This window comes from Salmo salar, chromosome 01 (assembly GCF_965601325.2).
Source record: "Salmo salar chromosome 01, fSalSal1, whole genome shotgun sequence".
NCBI classification, from domain to species: Eukaryota; Metazoa; Chordata; class Actinopteri; order Salmoniformes; family Salmonidae; genus Salmo; species Salmo salar.
The window spans coordinates 94,651,496-94,671,891 of NC_138291.1; the positions used below are offsets into that span (position 1 = coordinate 94,651,496).

A 20,396-nucleotide genomic window follows, 5' to 3' on the forward strand; every position below is an offset into this window, starting at 1 on the left:
CCGGACTGCGGGCAGACTCACTCGGTTCCGGACTGCGGGCAGACTCACTCGGTTCCGGACTGCGGGCAGACTCTCTCGGTTCCGGACTGCGGGCCGTCTCTCTCGGTTCCGGACTGCGGGCCGTCTCACTCGGTTCCGGGCTAGACACTCTTACCGGACGCTCTGGACGGGGCACTGTTGTCGGACGCTCTGGACGGGGCACTGTTGTCGGACGCTCTGGACGGGGCACTGTTGTCGGACGCTCGAGGCTGGGCTGCCGCACTGGAAGCCTGATGTGTGGTGCTGGTACTGGAAATTCCAGTTTGGGGACACGCACCTCAGGGCTAGTGCGGGGAGCGGGAACAGGCTGAGCCGGACTGGGCTGACGCACTGGAGGCCCGGTGCGTGATGCTGGCTGTGGATATACTGGGTCGTGGAGGCGCACAGGCGGTCTCGATCGCACCTCCTGCACAACCGGTCCTGGCTGGATGGAACTAGTAACCCTGTACAAGCGGGGTGCTAGTACAGGGCGAACTGGGCTGTGCAGGGGCCTGATGGTTTCCGTGCGTAGAGCGGGCGTAGGGTAGCCTGGTCCTCGGAGGCGCACCAGTGACCAGACGCGCTGCGCAGGCATCCTCCTACCAGGCTGGATGCCCACTCTAGCACGGCATCTGCAAGGGGCTAGGATAACTCGCACTGGACTGTGCGTGTGTATGGGCGAGATCGTGCGCACTTCTGCAAAACTCGGCGCCCTCCACTCCATACGATCCTGCATATAAGCACGGGTAGCTGGCTTAGGGCTCACCCTTGGCCCAGCCAAACTGTGTGCCCCCCCAAAAAAATGTCTTGGGGTTGCCTCTCGTGCTTTATCGGCGCGTATATGGCTTCATACCTTCGCCGCTCTGCCTTGGCTGCTTCAATGTCCTCCGGTGGGAGACGGTAATCCCCAGCCTGATGCCATGGTCCAGCCCTATCCAGAATTTCCTCCCAGGTCCAATTCTCCTGATAGTCCATATACTTGTTCCGATGCTCCTTACCCCGCTGCTTGGTCCTTGTTTGGTGGGAGATTCTGTAACAGTTGCCGTCGTATTTAGACCAAAATGCAGCGGGGAAATGTGCACTCATCTTCTTTATTATAAACGGACAAGAAGGAGAACCAAAACAAACACGTACACAAAGAAAACACAACGACTAATCACAGGCTGGTAAGGCACAAAGCTATACACAGCATAATCTCCCACAAAGTACTCAACAAACACATACTTATATATAGGATTCTCAATCAGAGGCAACTAGAAAACACCTGCCTCCAATTGAGAGTCCAACCCCAATTAACAAAACATAGAAATACAAAAGACTAGACAGAACATAGAAATACACTAACATAGAACAGTGCCCAAAAACCCCCGGAATACATAAATCAAATACCCTACTAAACAAACCACCACCCCGAACCACATAAAACAAATACCCTCTGCCACGTCCTGACCAAACTACAATAACAAATAACCCCTATTACTGGTCAGGACGTGACATACAGTTGACCAGGGCAGCTCTCGCAGGGCAGAAATTTGACGAACTGACTTGTTGGAGAGGTAGCATCCTATGACTGTGCCACGTTGAAAGTCACTGAGGTCTTCAGTAAGGCAATTCTACTGCCAATGTTTATCTATGGAGATTGCATGGCCGTGTGCTCGATTGTATATACCTGTCAGCAACGGGTGTGGCTGAAATAACCAAATCCACTAATTTGAAGGGGTGTCCACATACTTTTGTGTATATATAGTGTATTTCTGTATTTAATTTGTCATTATGGGGTATTGCGTGTAGATGTGTGAGATTTTTAGATTTCTTTAATCAATTTTGAATTTCGGCTTGAAGTCAATGGGTATGAATACTCTCTGAAAGCACTGTAGGCCTGCACATTGAATGAGAGAGAGAGGCAGACGGGCCGGCATATAGAAGAGAGGCAGACGGGCCGGCATATAGAAGAGAGGCAGACGGGCCGGCATATAGAAGAGAGGCAGACGGGCCGGCAAACTGACTAGAGGATTGTGGTCTCATGCATAGTGAGTTGTGTAATAATGTAATAGGTAATGGCGGATCACTCTGCAGTAAAGTAAGCTAGGCCTCCTTAAGGGACTTCCTTAGCCACAACAGCACAATGTGAGATTGCACAATTGTGACCCTCAAAAGCGGTGATGGCTGAGCTAATTTGTATGGTTGTTTTGGAGCAGTTAGCGCTTCATAATGGCTAGTGTTTTAGTTGTTGGTGAAAAGGTGAAGATGGGAAATTCCATTACAAAGTTTCTACTTCTCCAAACCCCTTGTGCAGTATTCATGCTCAGTCTTAGTCAATACAGTTGTCCTTGTGTTTGTCTAAAGGGGAATTCTTTGTTGAGGGTGCAAAACCTCTCCCCACACACTAACAATCCTTATGACTGAGGACAGATTTTCTGAAGGTACTGAATAAAGAGGTTAAACCACAGTAGGCAGACAAGAAGATCATTGAATTGTCCTTAGGGACGTTCTGTCCTTTGAAAGGAGAAGAACTGGGTTAACATATCATCTTTCAAAACCCCCTCTGTTCTCTCTGCTGCTACAGTTGCTTTTTCAGTTGAATGGGCCTTTGTTGTCAGAGATGTAAATGTTTGAGGGTGACGTTGCTTTGGAATATTTTTGCCTGAGGCCCCATTCATCCAGAGGGTATGAATACACAAATACACAGAGTCTAGAGGGTGTGCCGTGTGTGTGTGTGTGTGTGTGTGTGTGTGTGTGTGTGTGTGTGTGTGTGTGTGTGTGTGTGTGTGTGTGTGTGTGTGTGTGTGTGTGTGTGTGTGTGTGTGTGCACGCGTGCGCTGTGGTTTTAAAACATGAGAATGATTGGATGGCGCCTAGCAGCCACATTGAAACCCTTGTTGACGTCACCTAGGCCTACCCATGTGCCTACTGGGTCTTATTGCTGGCTGCTGGCCTACCTGGGGACAGTAACTTTAATCCCATTAAAAGCTGCTAACTTTGCTACTGTCCACTCCACACCATTATGTTTTGAGATCTTATTTCATTGCGGGGTCAATGGTGACACGAAGACAGATTGGCTTAGGTAAGTAGACACTCTTGAAACGGCCCGTATCATCAGCTTCTGAAATGGCCCATATCATCAGGCTTATTGAGTCATAGGTCAAAATGCTGCCAGGTTGCAGATCAAAGTGTCTGCTGTGAAATCCAGAGCATGTAAGCAGTAAATGATATCCTCGTGGCAGGGCTGTAGACTTATCAGGGCCCCTGACTCTAATCACAACTTAAGTTCTGATCACAATGATCAGTCACAGCATGCTTTGAGTGTTGCAATAATACAAGTGACCGGTGACATATGGACCATATGTAGCTTAATGGGATAGATATAAGAAGGCTCTGATGGGCGTGAGATTCTTTAGGTCATTATTTACACAGAAACCAGTACCTGCAGAAAAACGGCTGTGTGAAAACAGTACAAGCTTCAAACGTCCCATTGGCTTAAAGATGTCTGGAAATCGTGAGAAAGAGAGAAATCCAAGATCAAGCAGGAGAGACTCAGAGAGAGTTTTAATCTGCCAGTGACAGAAGGGTTGGAACAGAACGATAGTCAGCCAGTGACAGAAGGGTTGGAACAAAACGACAGTCAGTCACTGACCAAAGGATTGGAACAGAACGATAGTCAGTCTTTGACAGAAGGGTTAGAACAGAATGATAGTCAGTCACTGACAAGGGTTGGAATAGAATGATACAGTTAGTTATTGACAGTCGATACTTCTGAGCTGTTGCTTTAAATGAATCCAAGCTGCAGAAGAAATGTATCGACTGTCAATAACTACCTGTATCATTCTGTTCCAACCCTTCTGTCTTCATAGTTTTTTTCATCCTCTCTTTATTCCTGGCAGCTGGAGCCCCCTCAAGCTCCCAGTATCCTATGACTGTAGGGTAATGTAGGAGAGAGAGAGAGAGAGAGAGACGCAGAGAGGGAGAGAGAGGCGGGCATGGGCCCAAATGGGAATTGCAGAACTGCGGCAGTAGAACAGAGTACTGTAGTGGAAGCAGGGACTCCAGACAGCCAGCCGTCTCCTAAAAATTGAAAAGCCCAACTGATTAATATTCCGGCTGCCGCTTTTAAACAATACTTCAGCATTTATGGGAACTTGGAAGTTCTATTAAAGACAAGCATTTGCATGAAAAATGTATTCCGATGACTTGAAACGTGTTTCCCCCTGTTTTAAAAAGTACTTTTAGTTCAGGCAGAGAAATGTTAGAGTTCCAGTTAAGTGAGAAAGAACTTAAGTCCCACCTCCACCCCCTCTACTTCACCCCCTCTACTTCATGGAACAAACTGCAAAAATCTCTGAAGCTGGAGACTCATATCTCCCTCACTAGCTATAAGCACCAGCTGTCAGAGCAGCTCACAGATCACTGCACCTGTACATAGCCCATCTGTAAACAGCCAATCTATTTACCTACCTCATCCCCATACTGTATTTATTTATTTATCTTGCTCCTTTGCACCCCAGTATCTCTACTTGCACATTCATCTTCTGCACAGCTACCATTCCAGTGTTTAATTGCTATATTGTAATTACTTCGCCACCATGGCCTATTTATTACCTTATCTTACCTCATTTGCACTCACTGTATATAGACTTTTTGTTTTCTTTTGTTCTACTGTATTATTGACTGTATGTTTTGTTTATTCCATGTGTAACTCTGTGTTGTTGTATGTGTCGAATTGCTATGCTTTATCTTGGCCAGGTCGCAGTTGCAAATGAGAACTTGTTCTCAACTAGCCTACTTGGTGAAATAAAAATTCCAGAATACCTACCTTTTGTCCCCCTAGAGTTTGGAACCACTCAACTGGAGGTTTCATTTCAAAGCCCCGGCCTGGCAAAAAAAGTTTCCACATTTGAGGCAGAGCGACAAAGTTGTCTAGATTCTGGCCGCAGACGCAGTCCGCAGCTATTGGAAATAGATTGTTTACTGTCATGTGTCATGTGCTTGTTCTCCAAAGGAATAAAATTACAAAGCTACTCTGTGTTATAGTTAGTTTCCATGCCAACTTTGAGGATCTGAGTTGGTTTGCATGGTTCTTGCAATGTGATTTTAATGTGTCCTCTCTTCTGTTTTTCCCTTAGGTTGATTTGGGGATTATCTGGACCAGAACTCACCGTAGCTGTTTGAAGGACCACAATGGCTGTGTACTCTAGAGATGTGGATCAATCCTTGCCTTGACAACACAGTTTACTATTAAATGTGAGAAAGACACAAATATCACATAACTCTCAGCACCAATCAGGTGTTTCTGGTCTTGTGGCGTATTAAATCAGACTTCATCAGACATCACCATGCCTATTCTCAAGCAGCTAACCTCGAACCAGTCCAAGCGTCGCTCCCGGGCCGACCTGACTGCGGAGATGATCAGCGCCCCACTGGGGGACTTCAGACACACCATGCATGTGGGTCGTGGCGGGGACGCCTTCGGGGACACCTCTTTTCTAAGTACCCGGTCTGGGGAGCCCCCTAAAGAACAAGGTCCAGAGGTCCAGCAGAGCTCCCCTGGACCCAAACCAGGCCTGCTGTCCCGAACCTTTAGGAGCAGCAAGCGCTCCCAGTCGGTGAACCGCGGTGACATGTACAAGAACAACTCGTTGGCGCCCCCCGGTGGCTCGCCAAACTTTGTGAAGAACGCCATCTCCCTGCCCTACCTCAATGACGAGGACGTGGTCAGGATGGGCGGTGGTCAGCAGATGCCCAAGAGCGTCTCCTCCAGCCCTCTGAAGAAGCTGCCCGAGGTCGATGGAATCAGCAATCCAGTCAACGGTGCCATGGCGATGCTGGATCTAGAGTTTGACGAGCGTAACTTTGGAGAACTGACTGACCTGCCCCCGTCACATCCTCGGGGTGGCGGGATGAAGCATGCGGAGTCCATCATGTCATTCCACATTGACCTGGGACCCTCCATGCTGGGGGACATCCTCAGCGTCATGGAAAAGAAGGGCTGGGAGGAAGACGACCTGGGGTACGAGGAGGGGAAGGGCAGCGAGGGCCGCGGGTCACCCCCCTTTAGCCCTCCCACCACGGAGGATGAGATCGAGGACCAGGTGGATCTACAGCCTCCAGTCAGGCCCCCACGCACCTATCCTCAGCAGAAGATCATGGCCGACCCCCTCTACACCCCTCGCAGGAACTACCACCCCCACAGCCACCTGGACAGCTGCTCCGTGTCCTCCTCCGGCTCTGCGGCTCTTGAGGAGAAACCACTCCTCCACCTGCAGGAGGGGGACACGGACAGCGCCAAGTACAGCTCTCGGGGGGCTGGAGGGGAGGACGATAAAGACTTCTCCTTCATGGATGAGGATGATGATGAGATCAGGGTGTAAAACAGAACAGGGCTGTAATGTCACCACCATAGAACGTGGTTAATAAAGACACCAGAACGTGGTTTGTGAGGTCACCGAAGGAGATAATTATTTTTAATGAGTTTTGAAGCTATAATAAGTCTGGGAGGGGTTGGGAGCACGGTAAAGACCGCACAAATCCCTACATATGGATCTATCCTGAGAACTTCTATACGGGGACACCCAGTTCTGCTATACCTCCTGGATCAGGAATACCCATACACCATCTGTTATTTAACCTTATTTACTCGTGTGTGTGTGTGTGTGTGTGTGTGTGTGTGTGTGTGTGTGTGTTTGTCCCACAGTTGGAAATGTAAATGCCTGTCCCATGAGTCCATTTCTCCAGCCCATTACAGAATTCCGTGTCGACCACTAACTCTCTCACTCACACACACACACACCCCCCCACACACACACTGCAACTCTGAGACACCAGTTATTGGTTTGAGGGATTCTTTTTGTAGAACTATGATCTGCCGTTATGATGATCTAATCCCACAGTTCCAATATGTCATTTAAAGTGTGTTTCTCCTTATAAGGGGATCAACCCTTATATCCACTCATATTCAACAAGAACCATATCCCACCCACGCCACCATTGTCTTTCCATTCAGAGGATTTCCCTTCATGTTTACCATAGCTACAGTCCTGGCTACAGTACTGGCATATTCCTTATTGCGCATTATTAGGTAAGGGAAAACCAACCAGCGGTCATGACACTGATTATCACATTCTTTGAAAGCGGACATATGGAGATTGACAGAGGTCACAGAGGTCGAAGCATTAACTGTTGATCACCCAGATGGAGGTGTAATGCGTGAGGTGTAGAGTCATGTGAGGTCACGGACTGAACTGTATATTTCCACACTGCTTTGGAGAAAGGAAGTGAAATGTATCCCAGCATTCTTTGGGGCATTGAATGGATTGTATGTGTATGTGTGTGTTGAGTGAGGTGAGATGCAGTTAAAATATTGGTTTTGTTAATGTTCAAAGGGTAAATAAAGGTGGCTTCTACTATGTTTACTACATTCAGAATTGATAAGTTGGTCTTCAGGTTCTTAATCAATGGCACAACTTGGTTGTTCATTATTCCAACCATTAGTCAGCTTTATTGTCCTGTTCACTAGACATACTCTATACAGCCAACACACTCTGAAGTCCTAAATGATCCAACAGTTAGCTTGTTTCATTTGTTATCTAATAACTACTTCTAATAAGGGGTAGATCATATTGTGCACTGTTTTAAGTCACCATGTTGATTGGAGGAATTTAGTTAAAGGTTGGATTTTGGTGATCTTTAGTTGTTCTAAAGCCTAACGTACTAGCCTACTCAGTGAGCCAATTTAAGCCTTAGCTTTGGAGTTGATTAGGCTAGGTTTGGGTTTGGCCGTGAGTCCATGGCACTTTAGCTTAGATCAATGGACTCAGTCATATATCCCCTGCAAGCACTGCCAAGGTGTAGCAACATAGTTCACTCCCTAAAACACTAACTATTGTACATATAAAATCTTTGTTTTGTTTCCATGTAAATGTTTTAAATTAACTTGACTTATTATTAAATAGAAAAAAATGAACATTTTGAAAATAAATGGCCTTTTTGTAGAAGCTTTCATGACCAGTAGTGCTTTTATTGTACAAATGTTTAGAAACAGATGAAAACAAATACATAACTCACAGGAGCAGAGATGGTGGTTGTGAACAAGACTAGTGACCGTACAGTAGACTGTCATATCTATGTGGTCATCTCTTCCCCCCCCTACTCACCCCAGGCTTGTAGGATCAGGAGAAAGAGAGGAGTTTGAAGGGAGGAAGGTATCAGTAATAGTAGAACACTAGTTATAAATGACAATATTACCCTCCTCTCTCCATTGTGCCACGCAGACCTGGCTACTGTAGGATCAGATTGAATCAGCACACCCTCTGGCTTCCCTCTCATTCATAAACATACTGTAGGAGCAGATTAGATCAGCACACCCTCTGGCTTCCCTCTCATTCATAAACATACTGTAGGAGCAGGTTGAATCAGCACACCCTCTGGCTTCCCTCTCATTCATAAACATACTGTAGGAGCAGATTAGATCAGCACACCCTCTGGCTTCCCTCTCATTCATAAACATACTGTAGGAGCAGGTTGAATCAGCACACCCTCTGGCTTCCCTCCACCCTCTCGTTCATAAACATACTGTAGGATCAGCACACCCTCTGGCTTCCCTCCCTCCACCCTCTCATTCATAAACATACTGTAGGAGCAGATTGAATCAGCACACCCTCTGGCTTCCCTCCACCCTCTCATTCATGAACTCTGTTGGCTGATTGGTCGGTAACCAAACCAACGACTCATCCATTCATGAGTCATATGTTTGGGAAAGGAAATGGCAGGCACGCCTGTTCCCTTTTCCTTTAGATTGCTGCTACAGTATTTGCATCCCAAATGGTACCCTATTCCCTATATAGCGCACTACTTTTGACCAGGGCCCATAAGGCTCTGGACAAAAGTAGTGCACTATATTGGGAATAGGGTGCCATTTAGGATGAATAGAGTGTGACTATAGGTTCCCCCCTCCCTCTCATTTATTTGGTCAGACAAAAATCTAATCTGTTAAAGTAAAGCAGGAAGTCCCTGTTCACGCCTTCCTGGATCCCTGAGTATTGTCGTGTTCAAAACAACTGGGAATCTCTGAACTAGGTCTGACTGGGAAAATCATTTTGAACAGTCATCCAAGTCGGAAACTCGGGCGTCTTTCTAAAACTGATTTTATTTTCCGACTGGAAGATCACTGATGTCACGATTTGACATAGTTTTTTCCTCAGAGTTCCGAGTTGTCTTGAAAGTACCATAATCTATTGACTTTATGCTTGAGTGAGAGAAAATTACATTTGTGCCATATGTGACACTGTTCCCTGTTATGGTGTTGTTTGGAGAGGGGAACACATTATCCAATGGTATTAGGTCAGGGGAGTAGCCTAATGCTAGGCAGGATGTGACATCACTCAGCCATATATTCATGCTATGTATGTTAGAATTCCATGTGTACATGTCTGTATTAAAGGGAGATCGGTTCAGAGATTAAAATGACCAGGTGTAAATGTGCCAAGTATGTATGTAATCATCCTCTGACATGTCATATTGAGTCTTGATGTTTGAAGGAAACATTTACGGGCTACAGCAGTACAGGGAACTTAAATCTCAGGCCTCTCACACTGTTCATTTGTAAATGGGCCAAATTTGGGATTTCTTTTATGTTTTTATTGTTTTAAACTCAGTTGCTTGTTCCATTGTTGTAGAATCTGTCTATGGAAAGTGGGTTAAACTGCTGCAATCCCTTAGCTGTTCTTCACCAATGCCGGGACACTTTATAAAGAACCTTTTAATTTTCTATCAAAACACTCATACCTGTCCACCACCATTTTATTTGCTACTGAAGTGAAGTAGATAAACACTAATGGTGCCATCCATGAAAAACAGTGACTATTACTATGTTTGTTATAGGCATTATGGCATAGTGACGCTATTGAAGAGACATCAGAAAGTAAAGTGGGTTTTAACCACAAGAAGATTTCAGTGCCCTGGCCTGATGCCTGTTGGGGGGGGGGTGGGGGGTGGAGGAGGAGTCATACAAGGGGAAGGGATTGTGAAAAAGAACTGGCTTAAAGGTTCAGCTGGAGAGTGTTTTATTTTTTTCTACTCTGTGGCTAGTTTTTATGCCAGGTATGTGCTACTTTTCTTTCTCATTCTACTGTGTATACATATATACTGAACAAAAATATAAATATAACATGCAACAATTTCAAAGATTTCACTTAGTTATAGTTCATGAGGAAATCAGTCAGTTGAAATAAATTCATTAGGCCCTAATCTATGGATTTCATGACTGCGAAGGTCAGAGATACCTTAAAAAGAAACGGGCCTCAATATGGGCCGTCACGGTATCTCTGTACATAAAAATTTCCATCGATTTAAAATGAAATTAATTAAACTGTAGCTTATGCCTGCCCATACCATAACCCCACCACCACCATGGGGAACTCTGTTCACAACGTTGACATCAGCAAACCGCTTGCCTACACAATGCCATATACGTGGTATGCGGTTGTGAGGCCGGTTAGACATACTGCCCAATTCTCTAAAACAACGTTGGAGATGGCTTATGGTAGACAAATTAACATTCAATCTCTGGCAACAGCTCTGGTGGACATTCCTGCAGTCAGCATGCTAATTGCACGCTTCCTCAAAACTTGAGACATCTGTGGCATTGTGTTGTGTGCACATTTCAGTGGCCTTTTATTTTCCCCAGCACAAGGTGCATCTGTGTAATGATCTGGCTGTTTAATCAGCTTCTCGATATTCCACCCCTGTCAGGTGAATGGATTATCTTGTCAAAGGATAAATGCTCACTAACAGGGAGGTTAACAAATTTGTGCACAAAATTGAGAGAAAGTTTGTGCGTATGGAACATTTCTGGGATCTTTTGTTTCAGCTCATGAAACATGGGACCAATACTTTACATTTTGTGTTTATGTTTTCGTTCAGTGTATTTACCTCCCTCACACGTCCTCTATTGAAATAACAGCTATATTTTTCAATAAAAAGAAAGTTGGTAATCTTTACCTGGAGCGGTGTTGTGGCTTATTTCGTATTCTGTGTTATGTTGTCTATCTGTCCCTATGGGAACCTGTTTCATAGAGAAAATACTTGAACAAGTCAGTTCACGTTTTTATTTATGCAGTTAGCAGCATAAGGGGCTGAGGTGGAACTTGTGTAAGACGCTGGTATTCACACTCAGTGTTGACAGAGATGCTCCTCTCCATCAAGTCCACACACTTCTCATACAGTTAGACATAAAAATACAGCCAATCTGTGTTTCTTACCAAATAAACCTCAGTTTAAATTATATCTGCTATACAGATCATTGGTAATGACATTCTCTAAGCATAGACAGGCTAGAATAGCTGTATTGACAGGGAGTGCATTGTATAATCTAATCTATTGTGTTAGCTTTTTGTCTGCCAGATACAGTACAGATCATTAATCCAAGAAAATTGTCAAGCTTATTTTTTATTGCTGAGAAGGATAAATATGAGGCACCTACACAGTCAGATTGGGATATATGGTTTAGAAGCATCAGCCTTTTTATATTAAGCAACTCTGATTTAGGCCAACATGTCGTCCATTAATTTGACAATAGGTATATATGTCGTCCATTAATGAAACAATAGGTCCATTAAGGTAATAATGGTACCAGAGGGGAGGGCTGCCATGTTACGGGCTCCTAACCAATTGTGCTATTTTGTTAGTTTTTTCGCATTGTTTGCAACTCATTTTGTACATAATGTTGCTGCTACCGTCTCTTATGCCCGAAAAGAGCTTCTGGACATCAGAACAGCGATTACTCACCTCAAACTGGACAAAGATTTTTTCTTTAATGAGTCCTACGCAAAGGATATACTGCTTTGTCGAGACAAGGCCGAAATCCCCATCATCAGCATGAAGAAAATATAGACGGAGAAAAAGGGGGCAGAGAGCGGGATGCCTTGTAACTGGATGATCTATGATTATGACTATCCTACCAACGGGACAGTAAAAACTGTAATATCTTATGTTTCACCGAGACTTGGCTGAACGACGACATGGATAATATAGAGCTGGTTGGCTTCTCCATGTTTCGGCAGGACAGAGCAGCTACGTCTGGTGAGACAAGTGGTGGGTGTGTGTGTCTATTTGTCAATAACTGCTGGTGCACGATATCTAATATTGAAGAAGTCTCGAGGTATTGTTCACCTGAGGTAGAATACCTCATGATAAGCTGTAGACCACATTATCTACCAAAAGAGTTCTCATCTATATTATTCGTAGCCGTCTATTTACCACCACAAACTGATTCTACCAGCGTGTCACATGTTCAACCAGAGGACAAAAAAACTCTAGACCACCTTTATTCAACACACTGGGATGTATACAAAACTCTTCCTCGCCCTCCATTTGGAAAATCTGACCATTATTCTATCCTCCTGATTCCTACTTACAAGCAACAACTAAAGCAGGAAGTACCAGTGACTTGCTCAATACGGAAGTGGTCAGATGACGCGAATGCTATGCTGCAGGACTGTTTTGCTAGCACAGACTGAAATATGTTCCGGGATTTATCCGGGATTCATCCAATGGCATTGAGGAGTATACCACCTCAGTCACCGCTTCATCAATAAGTGCACAGTGACTGTACGTACATTTCACAACCAGTAGCCATGGATTACACGTAACATCCACACCGAACTAAAGGTTAGAGCTGCCGCTTTCAAGATGAGGGACACTAATTCGGAAGCTTACAAGAAATCCCACCATGCCCTCAGACAAACCAGCAAACATGCAAAGCATCAATACAGGACTAAGATTGAATCCTACTACACCGGCTCTGATGCTCGTCTGATGTGGCAGGGCTTGAAAACTATTACGGACTACAAAGGGAAACCCAGACACAAGCTGCCTAGTGACGTAAGCCTACCAGATGAGCTAAATGCATTTATGCTCGCTACGAGGCAACCAACACTGTCACATGCATGAGAGCACCAGTACCATGAGAGCATCACGCTCTCCGTAGCCAATGTGAGCAAGACCATTAAACAGGTCAACATTCACAAAGCTGCGGGGCCAGACGGATTACCAGGACGTGTACTCAAAGCATGCGCGGACCAACTGGCAAGAGTATTCACTGACATTAGCAACCTCTCCCTTGCCGAGTCTGTAATACCTACATGTTTCAAAAAGACCACCATAATCCCTGTGTCCAAGAAAGTGAAGGTAACATGCCAAAATGATTACAGACCCGTAGCACTCACGTCGGTAGCCATGAAGTGCTTTGAAAGACTGGTCATGGCTCACATCAACACCATCATGCAAGAAACACTAGACCCACTCAAATTCACATACAGCCATAACAGATGCAGAGATGATGCAATCTCAATCCCACTCCACAATGCCCTTTCCCACCTGGACATAAGGAACACCTATGTGAGAATGCTGTTCATTGACTACAGCTCAGCGTTCAACAATTCAAACAAATGTATTAGGGCCTAATCTATGGATTTCACGTGACTAGGATTACAGATATGTATCTGTTGGTCACAAATACCTTTAAAAAAATGGGCCTCACAATGGGCCTCCCTATTCCGTCATGTATTTTTGTGCATTCATATTGCCATCAACAAAATGCAATTGTATTCGTTGTCTGTAGCTTATGCCTGCCCATACAATATCCCCACCGTCACCATGGGGCACTCTGTTTACAATAATGACATCAGCAAACCGCTCGCCCACACAACGCCATACACGTGGTCTGCGGATGTGAGTCCAATTGGATGTACTGCCCAATTCTCTAAAATGACGTTGGAGGCGGCTTATGGTAGAGAAATGAATAAGAAATGATCTGTCAACAGCTCTGGTGGACATTCCTGCAGTCAGCATGCCAATTGCACGCTCCCTTAAAACTTGAGACATCTGTGGCATTGTGTTGTGTGCACATTTTAGAGTGGCCTTTTATTGTCCCCAACACAAGGTGCACCTGTGTAATGAACATGCTGTTTAATCTGTCTGTAAACAAGAAGCCACTGCTCTAAAACCGGGGACAAAGATCGTACTTTTTGGAGAAATTTCCTCTGGTCTGATGAAACAAAAATAGAACTGTTTGGCCATAATGACCATCATTATGTTTAGAGGAAAAAGGGGGAGACTTGCAAAAGAACACCATCCCAACCGTGGAACACGGGAGTGGCAGCATCACGTTGTGGGGGTGCTTTGCTGCAGGAGGGACTGGTGCACTTCACAAATTAGATGGCATCATGAGGGTGGAAAATTATGTGGATATATTGAAGCAACATCTCAAGACATCAGTCAGGAAGTTAAAGCTTGGTCGCAAATGGGTCTTCCAAATGGACAATGACCCCAAGCAAACTTCCAAAGTTGTGGCAAAATGGCTTAAGGACAACAAAGTTAAGGTATTGGAGTGGCCATCACAAAGCCCTGACCTCAATCCCATTGAAAATGTGTGGGCAGAACTGAAAAAGCGTGTGTATTTATATAAATTAGCAAAAATGTCAAAACTAGTTTTTGCTTTGTCATAATGACATATCCTGTATGTAAACTGATGAGTAAAAAAAACTATTCAATCAATTTTAGAATAAGGCTGTGGAGGCTTTTTCCACAAAATGTGGAAAAAGTCGAGGGGTCTGAATACTTTCTGAAAGCACTGTAATCTCAGGGAAGCTCAATTGCTATGGGGTTGAATGCACACAAACCAGATGAGGTGAGTTAGGCTGATGAAGATAGGTAACTGCAAATGATTTGCTCTGTAATTAAAATGTTGCTGTATCCCTGTATTTGTTGTCTGCAATTGTTGTTTGTGCATTGGATCAGGGGAAACTATTTGAAGGATGACTAAATGTGTGGATGCGTGGGTTATATGAAAAGTCTCTTTGGCTGCGTTTAGACAGACACATGGCCTGTTGGGGGTGCTGCCAGGGGAGTGAGCATTGTAGCATTGTATGCATCTATAAATGCATATGTGCACTGGCATACAGTTGAGCAGACAAGTTTTTAGGATTTTCACTCATGGGGAACATTATTTAGCCGAGTCTGGGAAAGACAAAATTTCACGAGCTGGTTTTAGTATCTACTGCCCCCTAGCGTCAGGTAGCACAGTTTACATTGATAAGAAACCTAATTTCTCTCCCCTCATGTTCCTTTTCTCCAGGCTGCCACAGTAGCGACAGAGATACAGTGCCTTGCAAAAGTATTCATCCCCCTTGGATTCATCCCCCAGTTTTTCCTATTTTGTTGCATTACAACCTGTAATTTAAATAGATTTTTATTTGAATATCATGTAATGGACATACACAAAATAGTCCAAATTGGTGGAGTGAAATGAAAAAAAGAACACGTTTCCAAAAGAAATATTTAAAAAAATCGAAAAGTGGTGTGTGCATATGTATTCACCCCCTTTGCTACGAAGCCCCTAAATAAGATCTGGTGCAACTAATTACGTTCAAAAATCACATTATTAGTTAAATAAAGTCCACCTACAGTGAGGGAAAAAAGTATTTGATCCCCTACTGATTTTGTACGTTTGCCCACTGACAAAGAAATGATCAGTCTATAATTTTAATGGTAGGTTTATTTGAACAGTGAGAGACAGAATAACAACAAAAAATACAGAAAAACGCATGTCAAAAATGTTATAAAATGATTTGCATTTTAATGAGGGAAATAAGTATTTGACCCCTCTGCAAAACATGACTTAGTACTTGGTGGCAAAACCCTTGTTGGCAATCACAGAGGTCAGACGTTTCTTGTAGTTGGCCACCAGCTTTGCACACATCTCAGGAGGGATTTTGTCCCTCTCCTCTTTGCAGATCTTCTCCAAGTCATTAAGGTTTCGAGGCTGACGTTTGGCAACTCGAACCTTCAGCTCCCTCCACAGATTTTGTATGGGTTTAAGGTCTGGAGACTGGCTAGGCCACTCCAGGACCTTAATGTGCTTCTTCTTGAGCCACTCCTTTGTTGCCTTGGCCGTGTGTTTTGGGTCATTGTCATGCTGGAATACCCGTCCACGACCCATTTTCAATGCCCTGGCTGAAGGAAGGAGGTTCTCACCCAAGATTTGATGGTACATGGCCCCATCCATCGTCCCTTTGATGCGGTGAAGTTGTCCTTTCCCCTTAGCAGAAAAACACCCCCTTAGCATAATGTTTCCACCTCCATGTTTGACGGAGGGGATGGTTTTCTTGGGGTCATAGGCAGCATTCCTCCTCCTCCAAACACTTTTATAGAGGTAACAAACTGAGATTAGGAGCACTCCATTTAAGGGTGCGCTCTTAATCTCAGCTCATTACCTGTATAAAAGACACCTGGGAGCCAGAAATCTTTCTGATTGAGAGGGGGTCAAATACTTATTTCCCTCATTAAAATGCAAATCAATTTATAACATTTTTGACATGCGTTTTTCTGGATTTTTTTGTTGTTATTCTGTCTCTCACTGTTCAAATAAACCTACCATTAAAATTATAGACTGATCATTTCTTTGTCAGTGGGCAAACGTACAAAATCAGCAGGGGATCAAATACTTTTTTCCCTCACTGTATGTGCAATCTAAGTGTCACATGATCTGTCACATAATCTCAGTATATATACACCTGTTCTGAAAGGCCCCAGAGTCTGCAACACCACTAAGCAAGGGGCACCACCAAGCAAGCGGCACCATGAAGACCAAGGAGCTCTCCAAACAGGTCAGGGACAAAGTTGTGGAGAAGTACAGATCAGGGTTGGGTTATAAAAAAATATCAGAAACTTTGAACGTCCCACAAAGCACCATTAAATCCATTATTAAAAAATTGAAAGAATATGGCACCACAACAAAGCTGCCAAGAGAGGGCCGCCCACCAATACTCACAGACCAGGCAAGGAGGGCATTAATCATAGAGGCAACAAAGAGACCAAAGATGACCCTGAAGGAGCATCTGTTCATAGGACCACTTTAAGCCGTACACTCCACAGAGCTGGGCTTTATGGAAGCGGCCAGAAAAAAGCCATTGCTTAAGGCAAACTTATTCGCCAAAAGCCATGTGGGAGACTCCCCAAACATATGGAAGAAGGTACTCTTGTCAGATTAGACTAAAATGTAAGGAAAACGCTATGTCTGGCACAAACCCAACACCTCTCATCACCCCGAGAACACCATACCCACATTGAAGCATGGTGGTGGCAGCATCATGCTGTGGGGATGTTTTTCATCGGCAGGGACTGGGATACTGGTCAGGAATGATAGATGGCACTAAATACAGGGAAATTCTTGAGGGAAACCTGTTTCAGTCTTCCAGAGATTTGAGACTGGGACGGAGGTTCACCTTCCTTCAGGACAATGACCCTAAGCATACTGATAAAGCAACACTCGAGTGGTTTAAGTGGAAGCATTTAAATGTCTTGGAATGGCCTAGTCAAAGCCCAGACCTCAATCCAATTGAGAATCTGTGGTATGATTTAAAGATTGCTGAACACCAGCGGAACCCATCCAACTTGAAGGAGCTGGAGCAGTTTTGCCTTGAAGAATGGGACAAAATCCCAGTGGCTAGATGTGCAAAGCATATAGAGACATACCCCAAGAGACTTGCAGCTGTAATTGCTGCAAAACGTGTCTCTACAAAGTATTGACTTTGGGGGGTGAATAGTTATGCACGCTGAAGTTTTCTGTTTTTTTTGGTCTTATTTCTTGTTTGTTTCACAATAACTTTATTTTGCATCTTCAAAGTGGTGTGCATGTTGTGTAAATGAAATTATACAACCCCCCCAAATATCCATGTTAATTCCATGTTGTAAGGCAACTAAATAGGAAAAATGCCAAGGCGGGTGAATAGTTTCGCAAGCCACTGTAAGAGGGTCATAGTGTTCAGGTTCTGGATACGCAGACAGTGCAGGAATGGCTACACGTGAAGGTTCCTCCATGGCCACAGGAGAGATACAAGGGTGTCCAAGAAGTGCAACTCTGATCCTATTTCCATTACATTTCCAGTACAATAGGTTTCTACCCCAGCTCTGGAATGAGATATGACGGTGTGGTATGACTGAGGTGTGATAGGGGTCAAATTGGGTAGCATCATAGAGAAATTAGAGTATCTATGGTGACTAGTGAATGTAGTGATCTTTTCTGTCTTTATCCATTGAATCAGTGGGCTACTATGACTGTGCATACTCCACGGAGTACCCTGTTCATCACTGCAGTCATAGTCAGACAATTTTAACCCAGGGGGTTCTGTATCCATGGAGAGGATGGAAGCATCACTCAGCCTTCTGGGGGATGTAGTTTTAGTGGGACTGGGCCATGTAGTCTAATGTCAGAAGGTTTGTTATGAAGTTGTGTTGTTGTTACAACAAGTAATGATACAGTCAAAAGGTAGGTGCTTGCATACAGTCACACATCCTGCGTGGTTTTGGTACCGGTTCCGATCGATATTTTTGCTTAGAAATCGATTTGTGGACACCGTACATAAAAATGGATAGCCCTGGTTCCCATGGACACAGAGTATATTTTCTGAGCCTGTGTGACGGATGTGAAATCTGAAACCTCTTGAACCTCCTACCATTTAATGTTCTCTTCCGACGTCCATCAACTCCTGACTGAACCCGTCGTCACAGCCACTGACAAAGGACATGCCTACAAACATCGTAGAGCAGTAGGAGAGAGTACTTTTATCACGGGAACACATTCAGACAGGAGCGCACCTTTGGTTTTAGAAGTGGGGGGGACATAACCTGGCAGGGAGTCTGGGGGTCCTCCCTCAGAATCGACAGGTGTATTTTTCCATAAAAATAAAACATAAAACAACACCCGATGTGTTTTATTAAAATTAACTATACGTACTGACCTTTTCTGATGCTTTAAGCATGCTGTTTGATTAAATAATTAAGACACACAAATAACTCAGAAGAAAAATACCTGTTCCCGACCCTCTTTCTCCCGCTGATGCTGGCCTTTTCAGATTCTGCCATTAAGCTCCTGAAGTTGCCGGTAATAGGCTACACCAGCGATCGGCAACCTTTTATATTTGGAGCAACAATTTATCTTACCATTTCTACCAATCTGCATTCCAGTTATGATTTTTATATGGACATTTTAGTGGAACAGTCACATGTCATTTATAATAGTCTTTGTATCTCAAAATCATTGTCTGTGGTTAATCTACATTCTATCTAAATCTAAATGAAAATTATACAAATCTATAAGTAACTTTTAATGCCATTGGCAACTATGTAGAAATAGCCTACACCACATAAGAACGTTGCAAACTGCAGGCTGCAATCCTGATAAAGATACATATCCTATGAGGGATGGATGTGGGAGGTAATATCTGTTTACCTGTCCTTGTTCTGTATATCTTATTTTGTATTATTTATTTTGTACCTACAACTCTGGGTATTTTCTGAATCTGTCTGCTTTTTATGTTTATATAAGAATTGCATACTTGTCTTTACTACAAAGTACCTATACACCATTATTGTGTGTGTTAAAAAAAAATATTTGAGCAAAATACATATCTTAGAAATTACATTGGCTACACATGTTCTGTCTGCAACGAACTTGAAACATTGTATCAACTATCAACTGGGCCGCCCAGAAACTCGTGCTTGCAAACTTGAAACATTGTATAAAATATTCTGGGCCCTCAGAGTTTACCCGCACCAGTGAGTTCGGAACAGACACAGCTGTCGGCTATTTGTGCAAGGGACAAGAAGTAATCCGATATTTTATGACGCTTTCACTGGATCAGAGCATTACATTTTTGACCCTGCTGAGACCACTGTCACCATCTGATCCTGCTCAGATGAGGCATGGCAAATAATTACCAATGAAAATAATTATCTAAGAATAAAATCAATGGTTCAATAATGACTTCTGTAACCGTAAAAACCTTGGTTTCATGCATGTTAACATTAGAAGCCTACTCCCTAAGTTTGTTTTACTCACTGCTTTAGCACACTCTGCCAACCCAGATGTCTTAGCCGTGTCTGAATCCTGGCTTAGGAAAACCACCAAAAACCCTGAAATCTCCATCATTAACTGTAACATTTTCCGCCAAGATAGAACTGCCAAAGGGGGCGGTGTTGCAATCTACTGCAAAGATAGCCTGCAGAGTTCTATATTACTATCCAAGTCTGTACCCAAACAATTCGAGCTTCTACTTCTAAAAATTCACCTTTCCAGAAACAAGTCTCTCACTGTTGCCGCTTGCTATAGACCTTCCTCTGCCCCCAGCTGTGCCCTCAATACCATATGTGAATTGATTGCCCCCCATCTATCTTCTGAGCTCGAGCTACTACGTGACATAAACTGGGACATGCTTAACACCCCGGCCATCCTACAATCTAAGCTTGATGCCCTCAATCTCACACAAATTATCAATGAACCTACCAGGTACAACCCCAAATCCGTAAACACGGGCACCCTCATAGAT

At 43.9% G+C, this 20,396-nt stretch overlaps 1 protein-coding gene across 1 annotated transcript in view; it reads left to right on the forward strand.

Annotated features, from left to right (window-relative positions):
* LOC106610563 (cdc42 effector protein 4) overlaps positions 1 to 11,009 on the forward strand; it is a 33,702-nt gene extending 22,693 nt beyond the window's left edge. Inside the window, exon 2 of the mRNA XM_014209951.3 lies at positions 5,139 to 11,009. Within this exon, the coding sequence (XP_014065426.1) occupies positions 5,349 to 6,383 (1,035 nt within the window). The 5' untranslated portion in view covers positions 5,139 to 5,348 and the 3' untranslated portion in view covers positions 6,384 to 11,009. The remainder of the gene's footprint in view (positions 1 to 5,138) is intronic.
* The last annotated feature ends 9,387 nt before the right edge of the window (positions 11,010 to 20,396 follow it).